We start from the raw sequence: 21,207 nt of genomic DNA, 5'->3' as shown, positions 1-21,207 counted from the left end.
GGGTTATATTGGGATCTCACTGTGCGGGGTTATATTGGGATCTCACTGTGCGGGGTTATGTTGAGATCTCACTGTGCGGGGTTATATTGGGATCTCACTGTGCGGGGTTATATTGGGATCTCACTGTACGAGGTTATATTGGGATCTCACTGTGCGGGGATATATTGGGATCTCACTGTACGAGGTTATATTGGGATCTCACTGTGCGGGGTTATATTGGGATCTCACTGTGCGGGGTTATGTTGGGATCTCACTGTGCGGGGTTATATTGGGATCTCACTGTGCGGGGTTATATTGGGATCTCACTGTGCGGGGATATATTGGGATCTCACTGTACGAGGTTGTATTGGGATCTCACTGTTCGAGGTTATATTGGGATCTCACTGTGCGGGGATATATTGGGATCTCACTGTACGAGGTTATATTGGGATCTCACTGTGCGGGGTTATATTGGGATCTCACTGTGCGGGGTTATGTTGGGATCTCACTGTGCGGGGTTATATTGGGATCTCACTGTGCGGGGTTATATTGGGATCTCACTGTGCGGGGTTATGTTGGGATCTCACTGTACGAGGTTATATTGGGATCTCACTGTGCGGGGTTATATTGGGATCTCACTGTGCGGGGTTATGTTGGGATCTCAGTGTGTGGGGTTATATTGGGATCTCACTGTGCGGGGTTAGATTGGGATCTCACTGTGCGGGGTTATATTGGGATCTCACTGTGCGAGGTTATATTGGGATCTCACTGTGCGGGGTTATATTGGGATCTCACTGTGCGGGGTTATGTTGGGATCTCACTGTGCGGGGTTATATTGGGATCTCACTGTGCGGGGTTAGATTGGGATCTCACTGTGCGGGGTTATATTGGGATCTCACTGTGCGAGGTTATATTGGGATCTCACTGTGCGGGGTTATATTGGGATCTCACTGTGCGGGGTTATATTGGGATCTCACTGTGCATGGTTACAGCTGGGTCTTACTGTGCCAGGTAACATTGGGAGCTCACTGTGTGGGTGTTGCACTGGGGCCCCTTGGTGAAATGGTTGTGCCTGACTCCTCTGTTCCAGGGTAAGAGTCTATCTTCAGTGGAAGGGAAGCAGGGGTTCGGGGCAAGTTGACGTTTTCTGCGAATGACTAACCTGAGCAACCATTTGAGGTGTTGCATCAACATGGCTGGCAGTGGGATAAGGTATCAGCAGTTTGTAAATACCGTTCCATGATTGGGCCCACATGTTACCTGCCAAAGCAGAAAGATAAAGTTAACCAGATGCAGAAGACACAATGCTAAATAGTGTTCGTCTGATTGTCTGCGCATTGTTTAGCCACCTATGCAAACTCATCTTTCTGATGCCATCAACTCAGAATGTCTGCAGTTACAGCCATGGAACCAAACGTAGCAACAATCCATTCCGCCGTGGTTCAGTGGATAGCACTCTTGTTTCTGATTTGGTAGCTCATGGGTTCAAGTCTTGAGCACAAATTCTAGGCTAACACTCCAGTGCAGTACTGAGGAAGTGCTGCACTGTCAGAGGCGGCGTCCTGTGGATGAGATATTAAACTGAGGCTCCATCGGTCTCATCTGCCCCCTCAGGTACTATTTTGAAGAAGAACTTGTTTTGCACAAATGGACTGCCGCGTTTCGGGTAAAAAAAAGGTAAGACAAATAGGGCCATAGTATAAAAAAATGTTAAGATGTCTAAAAAAAGATAAATCTAAAGGCACTGTATCTGAATGCATGAAGCATTCGTAGTAAGGTAGACGAATTAACAACACAAATAGATGTAAACGGATATGACATAATTGCGATTACGGAGACATGGCTGCAGGGTGACCAAGGCTGGGAGCTGAATATCCCAGGATATTCCATATTTAGGAAGGAGAGACAAAAAGGAAAAGGGTAGCGTTGTTAGTAAAGGATGAAATCAGAGCAATAGTGGGAAAGGATATTGGCTCAAAAAAATCAAGATGTAGAATCAGTCTGGGTGGAGCTAAGAAGCACCAAGGGGCAGAAAACATTGGTGGCAGTTGTCTATAGGCCTCCAAACAGTAGTGGTAATGTAAGGGATGGCATCAAACAGGAAATTAGAGATGCATCTAACAAGGGTACTACAATAATCATGGGTGAATTTAATAAGAACATAAAAAGTAGGAGCAGGAGTAGGCCATACGGCCCCTCGGGCCTGCTCCGCCATTCAATAGGATTATGGCTGATCTGAATCGAGACTCACGTCCACTTCCCTGCCCTCTCCCCGTAACCCCTAATTCCCTTATCTGCTAGGAAAATGTCTATCTCCATTTTAAATTTATTTAATGTTGCAGCTTCCACAACTCTCTGGGGTAGCAAATTCCATAGATTTACTACCCTCTGAGTGAAGAAGTTTCTCCTCATCTCAGTTTTGAAAGGGCAGCCCCTTATTCTAAGATTATGCCCCCTAGTTCTAATCTCACCCATCAGTGGAAACATCCTCACCGCATCCACCCGATCAAGCCCCCTCACAATCTTATATGTTTCGATAAGATCGCCTCTCATTCTTCTGAACTCCAATGAGTAGAGTCCCAACCTACTCAACCTTTCCTCATACGTCAACCCCCTCATCTCTGGAATCAACCGAGTGAACTTTCTCTGAACCGCCTCGAGAGCAAGTATATCTTTTCTTAAATATGGAAACCAAACCTGCACACAGTTCAATTTTGAGTCTACCACCTTTATTAGATTTGTTTCATCTGCAAATCTAGCCCTTATGCTTGTGACTTTTAGCTCCAGATCATTTATGAAGATTTTAAGCAAAATCCCAAAACAGACGTTCTTGTGGAACCCCCCCCCCCACCCACCACCCCGTCACCCCGCCACAGAAACGTCAGCTATTAACCATAATACAACCATCTACAAATAGACTGGCCAAACCAAATTAGCAATAATACTGTGGAGGATGAATTCCTGGAGTGTGTACGAGATGGTTTTTTAGACCAGTACGTTGAGGAGCCAACAAGGGAACAGGCTATCCTAGATTGGGTATTGTGCAATGAGAAGGGGTTAATTAATAATCTTGTGCAGGGTCCTTTAGGGAAGAGGGACCATAACATGATAGAATTCTTCATTAAGATGGAAAGTGAAGTAGTCCAATCCGAAACTAGGGTCCTAAATCTAAACAAAGGAAACTACAAAGGTATGAGGAGTGAGTTGGCTATGATAGATTGGGGAGCTTCATTAAAAGGCATGACGGTTAATAGGCAATGGCTAACATTTAAGGAACGAATGCATGAATTGCAACAGTTATACATTCCTTTCTGGTGCAAAAACACAAAAGGAAAAGCAGCCCAACCATAGTATTAGATCCAAAGAGGAGTCATATAAAGTTGCCAGAAAAAGTAGCAAGCCTGAGGATTGGGAGCAGTTTAGAGTTCAGCAAAATAGGACCAAGAGATTGATTAAGAGGGGAAAAACAGAGTATGAGAGTAAACTTGCAAGGAACATAAAAGCGGACTGTAAAAGCTTCTATGAGTATGTAAAAAGAAAAAGATTAGTGAAGACAAATGTAGGTCCCTTACAGTCAGAAATGGGAGAATTTATAATGGGGAACAAGGAAATGGCTGAGCAATTAAACAAATACTTTGGTTCCGTATTCATGGAAGAGGACACAAATAACTTCCCAGAAATGCTAGGGAACCAAGGGTCTAGTGAGAAGGAGGAACTAAAGGAAATTAGTATTAGTAAAAAAATAGTGCTGGAGAAACTAATGGGACTGAAAGCCAATAAATCCCCGGGGCCTGATAATTTGCATCCCAGAGTACTTAAATAGGTAGCCATGGAATTAGTGGATGCATTGGTTGTCATCTTCCAAAATTCTATAGGTTATGGAACAGTTCTTGCAGATTGGAGGGTGGCAAATGTAACCCCACTATTTAAAAAAGGAGGGAGAGAGAAAACAGGGAACTACAGACCGGTTAGCCTAACATCAGTAGTAGGGAAAATGCTAGCGCCTATTATAAAGGATGTGATAACAGGACACTTAGAAAATATCAACGGGATTAGACAAAGTAAACATGGATTTATGAAAGGGAAATCATGTTTGACAAACGTACTGGAGTTTTTTGAGAATGTAACTGGTAGATAAGTGAGAACCAGTGGATGTGGTGTATTTGGATTTTCAGAAGGCCTTTGATAAAGTCCCACATAAGAGGTTAGTTTGCACCATTAAAACGCATGGGATTGGGGGTAATATACTGGCATGGATTGAAAATTGGTTAACAGACAGGAAACAGAGAGTAGGAATAAATGGATCTTTTCAGGGTGGCAGGCGGTGACTAGTGGGGTACCGCAGGGATCAGTGCTTGGGCCCCAGCTATTCACAATATATATCAATGATTTGGATGAAGGAACCAAATGTAATATTTACAAGTTTGCTGATGACACAAAACTAGGAGGGGTTGTGAGTTGTGAGGAGGATGCAAAGAGGCTTCAAGGCGATTTAGACAAGTTGAGTGAGTGGGCAAATACATGGCAGATGCAGTATAACGTGGATAAATGCGAAGTTATCCACTACGGTAGGAAAAACAGAAAGGCAGAGTATTATTTAAATGGTGATAAACAAAGGGACCTGGGTGTCCTTGTACACCAGTCACTGAAAGCAAACATGCAGGTGCAGCAAGCAGTTAGGAAGGCAAATGGTATGTTGGCCTTCATTGCAAGAGGATTTGAGTACAGGAGCAAGGATGTCTTACTACAGTTATACAGGGCCTAGGTGAGACCACACCTGGAGTACTGTGTGCAGTTTTGGTCTCCTTACCTAAGAAAGGATATGCTTGCCATAGAGGGAGTGCAGCGAAGGTTCACCAGACTGATTCCTGGGATGGCAGGACTGTCGTATGAAGAGAGATTGGATCGACTAGGCCTGTATTCACTAGAGTTTAGAAGAATGAGAGGGGATCCCATTGAAACGTATAAAATTCTGACAGGGCTAGACAGACTGGATGCAGGGAGGATGTTTCCCCTGGCTGGGGGGTTCTAGAATGAGGGGTCACAGTCTCAGGATATGGGGTAGGACATTTAGGACTGAGATGAGGAGAAATTTCTTCACTCAGAGGGTGGTGAACCTGTGGAATTCTCTACCACAGAAGGCTGTGGAGGCCAAGTCACTAAATATATTTAAGAAGGAGATATAGATTTCTAGACACAAAGGGCATCAAGGGGTATGGGGAGAGAGTGGGAATATGGTATTGAAATAGAGGATCAGCCATGATCATATTGAATGGCGGAGCAGGCTCGAAGGGCCGAATGGCTGACTCTTGCTCCTATGTGTCTATGTTTCTATGATCTGTGTTTTCTACATTACAACATTGACTACACTTCAAAATTGCTTCATTGACTGTAAAGCACTTTGGGGTGTCCTGAGGTTGTGAAAGGTGCTAAAGAAATGCAGTTTCTTAAGCCTTCTCTCGTTCTATATTGTTCCAGTTGAATCTTCACTGTAGCCTTTCCATGGCTCCCTATAATGGAGTGCCCACAACTGTACATAACACCCCACTGCACAATCAATGACTTGTGCAAATTTAACATTAGTTTCTTGCTTTTATACTCAACTAGCTGAAGTGCCCGGCGGTGCCGAGGCTTTTTCGAGGGCATGTTGTTGTTGGAAGAGAGAGAGAGAGAGCGACTGGGGGGAAGAGAGAGAGCGACTGGGGGGAAGAGAGAGAGCGACTGGGGGGAAGAGAGGGAGGGGAGGGGTGGGGGGAAGAGAGGGAGGGGAGGGGAGGGGGGAGGGAGGGGAGGGGGAGGGGAAGGGAGGGCGGGGGGGAGGGGAGGGGGAGGGGAAGGGCGGGGAAGGGAGGGAGGGGGAGGGCGGGGAAGGGAGGGGCGGGGGGAGGGGAGGGGGAAGGAAGGGAGGGAGGGGGGGAAGGGAGGGCAGGGGAGGGGAAGGGAGGGCGGGGGGGAGGGGAGGGAGGGGAAGGGAGGGCGGGGAAGGGAGGGCGGGGGGGAGGGGGAGGGAGGAGGGGGAGGGAGGGCGGGGGGGAGGAAGGGAGGAGGGGGGAAGGGAGGGCGGGGGGGAGGGGGAGGGAGGAGGGGGAGGGAGGGCGGGGGGGAGGAAGGGAGGGAGGGGGGGAAGGGAGGGCAGGGGGGAAGGGCGGGGGGGGGAGGGGGGATGGAGGGCGGGGGGGAGGGAGGGGAGGGAGGGCGGCGGGCGCCCCCCCCGAGGGTCGCGGCCCCCGAGTGTCGCGACCCCCCCCCCGAGGGTCGCGCCCCCCCCCCCCCCGAGGGTCGCGCCCCCCCCCCGGAGGTGAAGACCGCCGATTGCGCGCGCAGCAGGAGCTGAGACACGGCGTCTCTCTCGGCCGGCGGGCCCGGTTGCCAGGGCAACCGTGACGCTGACCAAGCCAGAGAGAGAGACGCCGCGTCTCAGCTGCTCCTGCTGCGCGCGTGGCCCCCCCCCGAGGGTCGCGGCCCCCCCCGAGGGTCGCGGCCCCCCCCCCGAGGGTCGCGGCCGCCACCCCCCCCCCGAGGTGAAGACCGCCGATTGCGCCCGTTGCCAGGGTAACGCTGGACGCTCAGCAAGCCCCGGCAGAGAGAGACGTCTCAGCTCCTGCTGCGCGTGCACCCTAGCGGCGCTGGGCTGAGGCTCGGCCCTCCAGCCTTCGAGTGGGGCCGGGAGGTGCCTAGCTCGGGCGTGGGTGCGGAGGAGACGCCGAGGCTTCTAGGCCTAGCTGGAAAAACGGGGAAAGGTAGGAAAATTAATGAGATTAGATAAGTTAATTACTTTCTAAATCATTTTTTTTAAAAACAATATGTGTTTTAAAAGCAACGTTTTTTTTTTAAGACGCAGAAAGCGGGAAAAAGAAAGGAAAAGTTTGGAATCAAGATGGCGGCGACTCACCTCGGTTCAGAACGATAAAGCCCGGCCACACGCGCACCGATTGGCCCGGCGGCACACGCCAGCAACCCGGCGTACGATTGGTCGAGCTCGAGGTCACTCTGTCGCTAATGAGCGGATAATGAGATGCTAATGAGTGGAATGTTGAAGGTTTTTGGGATACCGCGGGCGCAATTTTAGCCCGGCTGAAACGTAAATACGCTTAAAACCGTCTCGGAAGCGTAAGCTTTCTTTGGAGGTAACGCGCGCGTAGGTACGCCCTGTAACTTTCGAGTGCATACCCGCAACGCACACGCGATGACAGACAGATAGACAGAAAGACAGAATGACAGAAGTACCGATTTATATATATAGATGATGTCACATATGAAAACTCAGAATCCCATTTGTCCTTTTTTAATGGTGTTTTCTACCTCACTCTCACCTTTAAACACCTATAATTTCCTACCCCGACATATCTCTGTTCCTCGACTCTCAAAAATGTTCCCATTTAGAGTATCGGTCCTTTCATAGTATCGTAGAATGATGCAGCACAGAAGGAGGCCATTCGGCCCATGCCGGCTCCTGGAAAGAACCATTCCACCAGTCCCACTCCCTGTCCTTTCCCCATTGTCCTGAAAATGTTTTCCCTTCAAGTATGTATCCAGTTCCCTTTTTTGAAATGAATTATCGAAACTGCTTCCACCGCCCTTTCAAGCAGTGCATTACAGATCACAACAACTCGCTGCGTGAAAACAATTTATTCTCACTTCACCTCTGGTTCTTTTGCCAATTACCTTCAATCGGTGTCCTCTGGTCACCGACCCTTCTGCCACTGGAAACAGCTTCTCCTCATTTACTCTATCAAAACCCTTCGTGTGCGGTGCCCAGAACTGAACACATTACTCCAGTTGGGGCCTAACAAGTGTTTTATAAAGCCACTGCTCTTTTTCTCCATTTACTACATTTCCTGGTCCCCCAAGCTAGCTGGTATTTTAAATGGTCACCCCCCTCCTCGGGTACTGTCTCCTTTCCTTTCAAAGCCACCATCATCACCTCCCTCCTTCAAAAACCACCCTAAGTCTCTCTGTCCTTGCTAGTGATCACCCAATCTCCAACCTTCCCTTCTTCTCGTTGGTGAGACCACACCTGGAGTACTGCGTACAGTTTTGGTCACCTTATTTAGGGAGGGATATACTTGCATTGGAGGGTGTTCAGCGAAGGTTCACTAAGTTGATTCCTGGGATGAAGGGGTTGTCTTATGAGGAAAGGTTGAGCAGGTTGGGCCTATACTCATTGGAGTTTAGAAGAATGAGAGGTGATCTTATTGAAACATATAAGATTCTGAGGGGGCTCGACAGGGTAGATGCTGAGAGAGTGTTTCCCCTCGTGGGGGAATCTAGAACTCGGGGGCACAGTTTTAGAATAAGGTGTCGCCCATTTAAAACGGAGATGAGGAGGAATTTCTTCTCTCAGAGGGTCGAGAATCTTTGGAATTCTCTACCTCAGAGCGCTGTGGAGGCGGAGTCATTGAATATATCCAAGGCTGAGATAGACAGATATTTGAACTACAGGGGAGTCAAGCGTTATGGGGAGCGGGCAGGGAAGTGGAGTTGAGGCCAAGATCAGATCAGCCATAATCTTATTGAATGGTGGAGCAGGCTCGAGGGGCCGAATGGCCGACTCCTGCTCCTATTTCTTATGTTCTTATGTTCTCCAAGGTCCTTAAATGTGTTGTCCCAGCTCTGCGCCCATCTCTCCTGCAACTCCCTGTTTGAATCCCTCTAATCAGGCTTCCAACCCACCAATAGTACTGAATCATCCCAGAAGAACCTTGTGATATAAATATCCATCTTACCCAAGAGGTGGGCTGGGATCGGACCCTTCGGGTTGATGTATTTGTCCCCGTATTCCTTGTGCAATGCTCTCCTGACATAGGCGTGCAGGTTCAGGTAGAGGGGCTTCAGCTGGTTGTAAATATTCTCCAAATCTGCTTCAAAGGTTTTGGAATCATAAAGGGACCTCCAGAAAGCTCCTGTATCAGCGTGCCCTGAAACAGAAAGAGAAATAAACTGCATCATTCCCAGGTAAAGCACACGATAACTCATTCTTGTTCCTCTGCCATTTTTGTCACATTTGAAGAGCGATATGGACATGCTGAACGATATAAGGACTGGGTGGTACAGTGGGTTGGGCATAATACTTACACCAGTGTCAAATCCAGCCAACCCGCTGCAAGGGTGCTGCACGGAATTATTCTTGCCAAGTCCCTAATGGACATGGTCCCACAGCATCAACTTGGCAACGTTGGCAATCTCACTCAAAGGTCACAAGGTGACTGGTGCGGGAAATGGAATAATGGAAAATGTGTCTTCTGAGACACACTGTTGGGGAATAGATTTACTAGGCATCTAACCGTGCTGTACCTGCCCTGGGAGTGTTTGATGGGACAGTGTTAAGGGAGATTTACTCTGTATCTAACCCGTGCTGTACCTGCCCTGGGAGGGTTTGATGGGACAGTGTACAGGGAGCTTTACTCTGCATCTAACCCGTGCTGTACCTGCCCTGGGAGGGTTTGATGGGACAGTGTAGAGGGAGCTTTACTCTGTATCTAAACCGTGCTGTACCTGCCCTGGGAGTGTTTGATGGGACAGTGTAGAGGGAGCTTTACTCTGTATCTAACCCGTGCTCTACCTGCCCTGGGAGTGTTTGATGGGACAGTGCAGAGGGAGCTTTACTCTGCATCTAACCTGTGCTGTACCTGTCCTGGGAGTGTTTGATGGGACAGTTTAGAGGGAACTTTACTCTGTATCTAACCCGTGCAGTACCTGCCCTGGGAGTGTTTGATGGGGCAGTGTAGAGACAGCTTTACTCTGCATCTAACCTGTGCTGTACCTGTCCTGGGAGTGTTTGATGGGACAGTGTAGAGGGAGCTTTACTCTGTATCTAACCCGTGCTGTACCTGCCCTGGGAGTATTTGATGGGACAGTGTAGAGGGAGCTTTACTCTGTATCTAACCCGTGCTGTAGCTGCCCTGGGAGTGTTTGATGGGACAGTGTAGAGGGAGCTTTACTCTGTATCTAACCCGTGCTGTACCTGCCCTGGGAGTGTTTGATGGGACAGTGTAGAGGGAGCTTTACTCTGTATCTAACCCGTGCTGTACCTGTCCTGGGAGTGTTTGATGGGACAGTGTAGAGGGAGCTTTACTCTGTATCTAACCTGTGCTGTACCTGCCCTGGGAGTGTTTGATGGGACAGTGTAGAGGGAGATTTACTCTGTATCTAACCCGTGCTGTACCTGCCCTGGGAGTGTTTGATGGGACAGTGTAGAGGGAGTTTTACTCTGTATCTAACCCGTGTTGTACCTGCCCTGGGAGTGTTTGATGGGACAGTGTAGAGGGAGCTTTACCCTGTATCTAACCCGTGCTGTACCTGCCCTGGGAGTGTTTGATGGGATAGTGTAGAGGGGCCTAGAAATTCGGTAGGCTTAGCGCCGCATTTGAGGCGCTAGAGGGCCTAGCGCCGGAGTTATGGCCAGTTGAGAAATTCCCTGGGGCCCTAAATCGGCGTTGCACCGGTAGCGCTGCGCCGGCACCGATGACGTCATCGGTGTGCGCAGCGTCCCGGTTGCCGTGGTAACCCGGCCCCAAGCCGAAATTCAGTTGCGCCCGCCTCGCCCGTGGCAGGCGCAACTAAGACTCTGGCAACAGAGTCTTCCCCCAGTGTGCGCCGGCGCATAAAGGTGGAGCGGCGGCCGGCCGCGTTCCCGGCGGCCGCCTGCCCGCACCTCCCTTCCCGGACTCCTGCATTCCCCCCCCGCGGCCCTGATCAGTGTCTCATGCGAGCCCGGCACTTCCCCGAGGTGCCGGGCTCAGATGTCGGGTCAATCCGCCGGACAGTTGTCGGCTGCAGGCAGCTCCTCCTTAACAGGAGGAGGAGGCCTGCAGTTCCCCCGCCTGCCGCACCGCATCGGGTGCCGCAGTGGGGGATTAGCGCCGGGAAACCCAAGTTCACGCCCGTTTTGAGGCGCTAAAGGAGGGTTTTAGCGCCCGCCGCCGTCTGGGCCCGGCGCACCCGAATTTTCGTCGCGCGCTGCCGCATTACCGCTGGCGCAAACTTTCTGGCGCTACAGCCCTGGCAAGACCAGAACCCAATTTCTAGGCCAGGGAGTTTTACTCTGTATCTAACCCGTGCTGTACCTGCTCTGGGAGTGTTTGATGGGACAGTGTAGAGGGAGCTTTACTCTGTATCTAACCCGTGCTGTACCTGCCCTGGGAGTGTTTGGTGGGACAGTGTAGAGGGAGCTTTACTCTGTATCTAACCCGTGCTGTACCTGCCCTGGGAGTGTTTGATGGGACAGTGTAGAGGGAGCTTTACTCTGTATCTAACCCGTGCTGTACCTGCCCTGGGAGTGTTTGATGGGACAGTGTAGAGGGAGCTTTACTCTGTATCTAACCCGTGCTGTACCTACCCTGGGAGTGTTTGATGGGACAGTGCAGAGGGAGCTTTACTCTGTATCTAACCCCGTGCTGTACCTGCCCTGGGAGTGTTTGATGGGACAGTGTAGAGTGAGCTTTACTCTGTATCTAACCCGTGCTGTACCTGCCCTGGGAGTGTTTGATGGGGCAGTGTAGAGCGAGCTTTACTCTGTATCTAACCCGTGCTGTACCTGCCCTGGGAGTGTTTGATGGGACAGTGTAGAGGGAACTTTACTCTGTATCTAACCCGTGCTGTACCTGCCCTGGGAGTGTTTGATGGGACAGTGTAGAGGGAGCTTTACTCTGTATCTAACCCGTGCTGTACCTACCCTGGGAGTGTTTGATGGGACAGTGTAGAGGGAGCTTTACTCTGTATCTAACCCGTGCTGTACCTACCCTGGGAGTGTTTGATGGGACAGTGCAGAGGGAGCTTTACTCTGTATCTAACCCCGTGCTGTACCTGCCCTGGGAGTGTTTGATGGGACAGTGTAGAGTGAGCTTTACTCTGTATCTAAACCGTGCTGTACCTGCCCTGGGAGTGTTTGATGGGACAGTGTAGAGGGAGCTTTACTCTGTATCTAACCCGTGCTGTACCTACCCTGGGAGTGTTTGATGGGGCAGTGTAGAGCGAGCTTTACTCTGTATCTAACCCGTGCTGTACCTGCCCTGGGAGTGTTTGATGGGACAGTGTAGAGGGAGCTTTACTCTGTATCTAACCCGTGCTGTACCTGCCCTGGGAGTGTTTGATGGGACAGTGTAGAGGGAGCTTTACTCTGTATCTAACCCTGTGCTGTACCTGCCCTGGGAGTGTTTGATGGGACAGTGTAGAGGGAGCTTAACTCTGTATCTAACCCGTGCTGTACCTGCCCTGGGAGTGTTTGATGGGACAGTGTAGAGGGAGTTTTACTCTGTATCTAACCCGTGTTGTACCTGCCCTGGGAGTGTTTGATGGGGCAGTGTAGAGCGAGCTTTACTCTGTATCTAACCCGTGCTGTACCTACCCTGGGAGTGTTTGATGCCAACATTGAATACCCAGGATTAATATTACTCATGTTGAAGATGTTAAAAACAGGCTCTGCTTTTAGAAAAAGGGATTGAACGGCCTATTCCCAGTCTGTATGAGCTGTGAGTGTGGTTAACCATATGGGGAGAAGGTACATTGATATAGACAAACCCCTACCCCTTCTACTAGTAATCACGACAGTGTTTCTGAACGTCAATTGTGACACGGCCTACTCCTACCCCCGGTAGGCCTCACCATTCAGTTTTGCTGCCTTGTTGCTCAGCTGCACATATCTCTTGAAGTTTTTCCTCATTTTCTTTCCTGAGGCGTCTCTCCATCCTTGCCAGGCAAACAGCAGCTCGTTGTAGTCGGTCGAGGTCGCCATTATCTCCGTCAGATCTGTGGATGATTGTCAGATCAGACAGTGTGACAACTGAAGCAGCAGAACCCTGGGCGCCAGTAATTAGCAGCATTCTGCTGCAGGGCTTCAGCTCCCGACCTCACTGGGGTCCAGACTGGAAGGGCATCGCAGCGCCATCTCCTTCCTTCAAACTCCTCCGAAAAATGGCATTCATTAAAATGATTACATATAATCACGAAAAGATAGTTTGTGTTTTCGTGTGTATTGCAGGGCTGTGTGTGTGTACATAACTATAGCACAGTGTGTGTATATAACTGCAGGACTGTGTGTGAGTATAATCTAGGCTGACACTCCTGTGCAGTGCTGAGGGAGTGCTGCACTGTCGGAGGTGACGTCTTTCAGACGAGACGGTAAACCGAGACCCTGTCTGCTCTCTCAGGTGGACGTAAAAGATCCCGTGGCACTATTTCGAAGACGAGCAGGGGAGTTGCTCCCAGTGTCCTGGGCCAATATTAATCCCTCAATCAACATCACAAAAAAACATGATCTGGTCATGTATCACATTGCTGTTTGTGGGAGCTTGCTGTGTGCAATTGGCTGCCACTTTTCCTACATTACAACAGTGACTACACTTCAAAAGTACTTCATTGGCTGTAAAGCACTTGGGGACATCCTGAAGTCATGAAAGGCACTATATATGCAAGTCTTTTTTCTTTTTTAAACTTGCTACGTGGATAGTGCATTTCAGGAGGTGGTCACCCCGCAGCGTAAGCGTGTGCAGGCAGAGAGGGAATGGGTGACCGCCAGACACACAAGGAGGACCGGGCAGGTAGTGCAGGAGGCCCCTGAGTGCATCTCACTCTCTAACCAGTATTCAGGACTGAGTACCGGTGAGAGCGATGGTTCCTCTGGGGAGTGCAGCCAGATCCATGCCCACGGCACCACAGGTGGCTCAGCTGTACGGAGGGGGAGGAGGAAGATCGGGAACACAATAGTGGTAGGGGATTCGATAGTTAGGGGAACAGACTGGCATTTCTGCGGCCGCAGATGTGACTCCAGGATGGTATGTTGCCTCCCTGGTGCCAGGGTCAAGGATGTCACTGAGTGGGTGCAGGACATTCTGAGGGGGGGAGGGTGAACAGCCAGAGGTCGTGGTCCATGTCAACGACATAGATAGAAAGAACGATGAGATCCTGCAGGCAGATTTTAGGGAGCTAAGAAAGAGATTAAAAAGCAGGACCTCAAGGGTAGTAATCTCCGGATTACTCCCGGTGCCACGAGCTAATGAGTATAGAAATAGGAGGATAGAGCAGATGAATGTGTGGCTGGAGAGATGGTGCCGGAGGGAGGGCTTTAGATTCCTGGGACATTGGGACCGGTTCTGGGGGAGGTGGGACCTGTACAGGTCGGACGGGTTACACCTCAACAGAGCCGGGACCAATATCCTCGCGGTGGTGGGTGGGGGGGGGGGGGGGAGGTGGGGGGTTTGCTAGTGTTGTTGGGGAGGGTTTAAACTAATTTGGCAGGGGGATGGCCACCAGGATGTAGCATTAGAAAGGAGAAATAAAGTGCTCAAAGGATTGGGAGAGATAGATCGCACTAGAGTAAGAAATAGTACAGTATTATGTGGGGTCAGATTAAGAGAGAATGCAAGAAGGTCTAAGACAGGTTTACAGTGCACGTGTGTGAATGCACAAAGTGGGTAAATAAGGTTGGTGAGCTGCAGGCGCAAATAGCCACATGGGAATATGATGTTGTGATGATAACGGAAACCTGGCTCAAAAAAGGGCAGGATTGGGTATTAAATATTCCTGGATATAAGGTGTTCAGGAAAGATAGGGAAGGAAAGAAAGGAGGTGGTATGGCAGTATTGGGTAAGGAAAATATTACAGTGCTGGAGAGAGAGGATGTCCTGGAGGGGTCAAGGACACAATCTATTTGGTTAGAGTTGAGAAACAATAGAGGTGCCATTACACTACTGGGTGTATTCTATAGGCCACCAACTAGTGGGAAGGATATAGAGGAGCAAATTTGCAGGGAAATTACAGAGAGGAGCAAGAACAATAGAGTAGTGATAATGGGGGACTTCAATGATCCTAATATAGATTGGGATCGTAATAGTGTAAAGGGCAGAGAGGGGGAAGAATTTCTGAAGTGTGTTCAGGAGAACTTTCTTAATCAGCATGTTTCTGGCCCAATGAGGGAGGAGGCATTGCTGGATCTGGCCCTGGGTAATGAAGTGGGTCAAGTGGAGCAAGTGTCAGTAGGGGAACATTTAGGGAACAGTGATCATAGTATCATAAGGTTTAGATTAGCTATGGAAAAGGGCAGGGAGCAATCTAGAGTAAAAATACTTAATTGGAGGAATGTCAAATTCAGTGGGTTGAAATAGATCTGGCCCGGGTAAATTGGAATCAAAGATTGGCAGGCAAAACTGTAATCGAACAATGGGCTGCCGTTAAAGAGGAGTTGGTTCAGTTCCAGTCGAGGTACATTCCCACGAGGGGGAAAGGTAGGGCAACCAAAGTCAGAGCTCTCTGGATGACGAAAGAGATAGAGAGTAAGATGAAGCAGAAAAAGGGGGCGTATGACAGATGTCAGGTTGAGAAAACAAGTGAGAACCAGGCTGAACATAGAAAGTTCAGAGGTTAGGTAAAAAAGGAAATAAGAGGGGCAAAGAGAGAGTATGAGCTAACATAAAAGGAAATCCAAAAGTCTTTTATAGGCATTTAAATAGTAAACGGGTAGTAAGAGGAGGGGTGGGGCCGATTAGGGACCAAAATGGAGACCTACGCATGGAGGCAGAGGGCATGGCTGAGGTACTAAATGAGTACTTTGCATCTGTCATCACCAAGGAAGAAGATGCTGCCAAAGTCATAGTGAAAGAGGAGGTAGTTGAGATACTGGATGGGATGCATCCTAGGATGCTGAGGGAAGAAAGGGAGGAAATCACGGAGGTACATAATCTTTCAATCCTCCTTGGATACAGGGCTGGTGCCAGAGGACTGGAGAATTACAAATGTTACACCCGTGCTCAAAAAAGGATGTAAGGATAAACCCAGCAACTACAGGCCAGTCAGTTTAACCTCAGTAGTGGGGAAGCTTTTAGAAACGATAATTTGGGACAAAATTAACAGTCACTTGGACAAGTGTGGATTGATTAAGGAGAACCAGTACAGATTGGTTAAAGGCAAATCGTGTTAACCAACTTGATTGAGTTTTTTTAATGAGGTAACAGAGGGTTGATGAGGGTAATGCAGTTGACGTGGTGTACATGGACTTCCAAAAGGCGTTCGACAAAGTGCCACATAATAGGATTGCCAGCAAAGTTGAAGCCCATGAAATAAAAGGGACAGTGGCAGCATGGATACGGAATTGGCTCAGTGACAGGAAACAGAGAGCAGTGGTGAACGGTTGTTTTTCAGACTGGAGGAAGGTATACAGTGGTGTTCCCCAGGGGTCGGTACTAGGACCACTGCTTTCTTGATATATTGTAATGACTTGGACGTGGGTGTACAGGGCACAATTTCAAAATCTGCAGATGACACAAAGCTTGGAAGTATAGTGAACAGTGAGGAGGAGAGTGATAGACTTCGAGAGGACAGACAGGCTGGTGAAATGGGCGGACACGTGGCAAATGAAATTTAACATAGAAAAGTGCAAAGTGATACATTTTGGTAGGAAGAACAAGGAGAGGTAATATAAACTAAAGGGTACAATTCTAAAGGGGGTGCAGGAACAGAGAGACCTGGGGGTATATGTGCACAAATCGTTGAAGGTGGCAGGGCAGGTTGAGAAAGTGGTTAAAAAATCATACAGGATCCTGGGCTTCATAAATAGATGCACAGAGTACAACAGCAAGGAAGTTATGATGAACCTTTATAAAACACTGGTTCGGCCTCAACTGGAGTATTGTGTCCAATTCTGGGCACCGCACTTTAGGAAGGATGTGAAGGCCTTAGAGAGGGTGCAGAAAAGATTTACAAGAATGGTTCCAGGGATGAGGGACTTTAGTTACGTGGATAGACTGGAGAAGTTGGGTTGTTCTCCTTGGAGCAGAGAAGGTTAAGAGGAGATTTGATAGAGGTGTTCAAAATCATGAGGGGCCTGGGCAGAGTAGATAGAAAGAAACTGTTCCCATTGGCGGAAGGATCTAGAACCAGAGGACACAGATTTAAGGTGATTGGCAGAAGAACCAAAGGCGACATGAGGAAAAACTTTTTTACGCAGCGAGTGGTTCTGATCTGGAATGCACTGCCTGAAAGGGTGGTGGAGGCAGATTCAATCGTGGCTTTCAAAAGGGAATGGGATAAGTCCCTGAAAGAAAACAATTTGCAGGGCTACGGGGGAAGGGCGGGGGAGTGGGACTAGCTGAAGTGCTCTTGCAGAGAGCTGGCACGGGCTTGACGGGCTGAATGGCCTTCCTCCATGCTGTAACCATTCTAAGATTCTATGACTCTTTTCATATAATTACAAGGTTGTTTGTATATAACTACAGGTCTGTGTGTGCTCACCCTGTGCGCTCTCCCCTATGTGTGCCCCCAGTGCGTTCCCTGTGTGTGCCCCCCATGCACTCCCTGTGTGTGCCCCCCATGCACTCCCTGTGTGTGCCCCCCATGCACTCCCTGTGTGTGCCCCCCGTGCGCTCCCTGCATGTGCCCCCCATGCGCACCCTGTGTGTGCCCCGTGCGCTCCCTGTGTGTGCCCCCCGTGCGCTCCCTGCGTGTGCCCCCCATGCACTCCCTGTGTGTGCCCCCCGTGCGCTCCCTGCATGTGCCCCCCATGCGCACCCTGTGTGTGCCCCGTGCGCTCCCTGTGTGTGCTCTCCATGCGCTCCGTGTGTGCTCCCCGTGCGCTCCCTGCATGTGCCCCCCGTGCGCACCCTGTGTGTGCTCCCCGTGCGCTCCCTGTGTGTGCCCCGTGCACTCCCTGCATGTGCCCCCCGTGCGCACCCTGTGTGTGCCCCGTGCGCTCCCTGTGTGTGCCCCGTGCGCACCCTGTGTGTGCCCCCGTGCGTTCCCTGTGTGTGCTCCCGTGCGCTCCCTGCGTGTGCCCCCCGTGCGCACCCTGTCTGTGCTCCCCGTGCGCTCCCTGTGTGTGCTCCCTGTGCGCTCTCCCCTATGTGTGCCCCCCGTGCGCTCCCTGCGTGTGCCCCCCGTGCGCTCCCTGTGTGTGCCCCCCGTGCGCACCCTGTGCTATCCAAATGACAGCAGCTCAATCTGTGCATCCTTCTCACTCGCTTTCCATTAAGCAAATCCACCATCACTTTGCCAAAGCATTGCACACTCACACTGTAGTGCATGAATGGTGCTGCACACTCACACTCAGTAGTGTAGAAATGGTGTTGCACACTTGCTTGGTAGTGTATAAATGGCGTTTAGTTAACACAGGATGAATGAGGTGAAGCTGTTCCATTACAGTGTGCGACTTACCTGGGTCCAGAGGGTGACAGGTTCCGTTTGCTCGACATACTTTTGCAACACTGTAGGTGGTTTCCATTTCAGACAAGACATTGTTGTACTGGAAAGAGAAAAGGCTGACTGTTAAATACAATCATTTGGAACCAATAGACTAAAAATGATGAAGGAGCAAAACCGTCGCATCTGATTGTGCTTCGATCTGCAACAGAGTCGCAGCGGATATAAATTAAAAATTAGGTTAAGAAGGCAGGGGAGAGGGAAATATCCTACTCAGACAGAGGGAGATGTTGAATAAGTGATCAGCAAGGACATTGAAACAGATAGTGACAATGGGTTCACAGGATAAGCTGATTTTATTTTGGAACAGAGAAATATAGTCTTTCTGCAGTAACTATCTGACATGTGAGCTACTCACTAATTCTATATGGTCCAATCGGTAATTCACACTGAATACTGTACGACACAATTGGTAATTCACACTGAATACTGTACGGCACAATCGGTAATTCACACTGAATACTACACAGCACACTCGGTAATTCACACTGAATACTGTACGGCACAATCGGTAATTCACATTGAATACTGTACGACACAATCGGTAATTCACACTGAATAATGTACAGCACAATCGGTAATTCACACTGAATACTACACAGCACAATCAATAATTCACGTTGAATAATGTATGGCACAATCGGTAATTCACATTGAATACTATACGGCACAATCGGTAATTCACACTGAATACTGTACGGCACAATCGGTAATTCACACTGAATACTGTACGGCACAATCAGTAATTCACGTTGAATACTGGACGGCACAATCGGTAATTCACACTGAATACTGTACGGCACAATCGGTAATTCACACTGAACACTGCAGGGCACAATCGGTAATTCACACTGAATACTGTATGACACAATCGGTAATTCACACTGAATACTGTACGGCACAATCGGTAATTCACAGAATACTGTACGGCACAATCGGTAATTCACGCTGAATACTGTACGACACAATCGGTAATTCACACTGAATACTGTATGGCACAATCGGTAATTCACACTGAATACTGTAGGGCACAATCGGTAATTCACACTGAATACTGTATGACACAATCGGTAATTCACACTGAATACTGTACGGCACAATTGGTAATTCACACTGAATACTGTATGGCACAATCGATAATTCACGCTGAATACTGTACGGCACAATCGGTAATTCACACTGAATACTGTACGGCACAATCGGTAATTCACACTGAATACTGTACGGCACAATCGGTAATTCACACTGAATACTGTATGGCACAATCGGTAATTCACACTGAATACTGTACGGCACAATCGGTAATTCACACTGAATACTGAACGGCACAATCGATAATTCACTCTGAATACTGTATGGCACAATCGGTAATTCACGTTGAATACTACACAGCACAATCAATAATTCACGTTGAATAATGTACGGCACAATCGGTAATTCACACTGAATACTGTACGGCACAATCGGTAATTCACACTGAATACTGTACGGCACAATCAGTAATTCACGTTGAATACTGTACGGCACAATCGGTAATTCACATTGAATACTATACAGCATAATCGGTAATTCACACTGAATACTGTACGGCACATTCGGTAATTCACACTGAATACTGTACGGCACAATCGGTAATTCACACTGAATACTGTATGGCACAATCGGTAATTCACATTGAATACTGTGCGGCACGATCGGTAATTCACACTGAATACTGTACGGCACAATCGGTAATTCACACTGAATACTGTAGGGCACATTCGGTAATTCACACTGAATACTGTTTGACACAATCGGTAATTCACACTGAATACTGTATGGCACAATCGGTAATTCACACTGAATACTGTACGGCACAATCGGTAATTCAAGTTGAATACTGTACGGCACAATCGGTAATTCACGCTGAATACTGTATGACACAATCGGTAATTCACACTGAATACTGTACGGCACAATCGGTAATTCACACTGAATACTACACAGCACAATCAATAATTCACGTTGAATAATGTATGGCACAATCGGTAATTCACATTGAATACTATACGGCACAATCGGTAATTCACACTGAATACTGTACGGCACAATCGGTAATTCACACTGAATACTGTACGGCACAATCAGTAATTCACGTTGAATACTGGATGGCACAATCGGTAATTCACACTGAATACTGTACGGCACAATCGGTAATTCACACTGAACACTGCAGGGCACAATCGGTAATTCACACTGAATACTGTATGACACAATCGGTAATTCACACTGAATACTGTACGGCACAATCGGTAATTCACAGAATACTGTACGGCACAATCGGTAATTCACGCTGAATACTGTACGACACAATCGGTAATTCACACTGAATACTGTATGGCACAATCGGTAATTCACACTGAATACTGTAGGGCACAATCGGTAATTCACACTGAATACTGTATGACACAATCGGTAATTCACACTGAATACTGTACGGCACAATCGGTAATTCACACTGAATACTGTATGGCACAATCGATAATTCACGCTGAATACTGTACGGCACAATCGGTAATTCACACTGAATACTGTACGGCACAATCGGTAATTCACACTGAATACTGTACGGCACAATCAGCAATTCACACTGAATACTGCACGGCACAATCGGTAATTCACGCTGAATACTGTACAGCACAATCGGTAATTCAAACTGAATAGTGTACGGCACAATCGGTAAGTCACACTGAATACTGTACAACACAATCGGTAATTCACCCTGAATACTGTACGACACAATCGGTAATTCACACTGAATACTGTACAACACAATCGGTAATTCACCCTGAATACTGTACGACACAATCGGTAATTCACACTGAAAACTGTACGGCACAATCGGTAATTCACACTGAATACTGTACGGCACAATCGGTAATTCACACTGAATACTGTATGGCACAATCGGTAATTCACACTGAATACTGTACGGCACAATCGGTAATTCACACTGAATACTGAACGGCACAATCGATAATTCACTCTGAATACTGTATGGCA

At 48.5% G+C, this 21,207-nt stretch overlaps 1 protein-coding gene across 2 annotated transcripts in view; it reads right to left on the bottom strand.

Annotated features, from left to right (window-relative positions):
* The window catches only part of ace (angiotensin I converting enzyme (peptidyl-dipeptidase A) 1), a 432,315-nt gene that overhangs the window by 233,339 nt on the left and 177,769 nt on the right, over positions 1–21,207 (bottom strand). For both annotated transcript variants that reach the window (XM_085966629.1, XM_085966628.1), the window contains exons 15-18: positions 18,121–18,208; positions 12,583–12,726; positions 8,706–8,897; positions 1,142–1,239 (exon numbers count right to left, since the gene is read on the bottom strand). In XM_085966629.1, coding sequence (XP_085822755.1) covers positions 1,142–1,239; positions 8,706–8,897; positions 12,583–12,726; positions 18,121–18,208 — 522 coding nt within the window. The remainder of the gene's footprint in view (positions 1–1,141; positions 1,240–8,705; positions 8,898–12,582; positions 12,727–18,120; positions 18,209–21,207) is intronic.

Source organism: Somniosus microcephalus, chromosome 24 (assembly GCF_052327205.1).
Source record: "Somniosus microcephalus isolate GS21.2 chromosome 24, FLI_Smic_1.0, whole genome shotgun sequence".
In the NCBI taxonomy this organism is placed as follows: Eukaryota; Metazoa; Chordata; class Chondrichthyes; order Squaliformes; family Somniosidae; genus Somniosus; species Somniosus microcephalus.
This window is presented reverse-complemented; position numbering and strand designations above follow the sequence as displayed.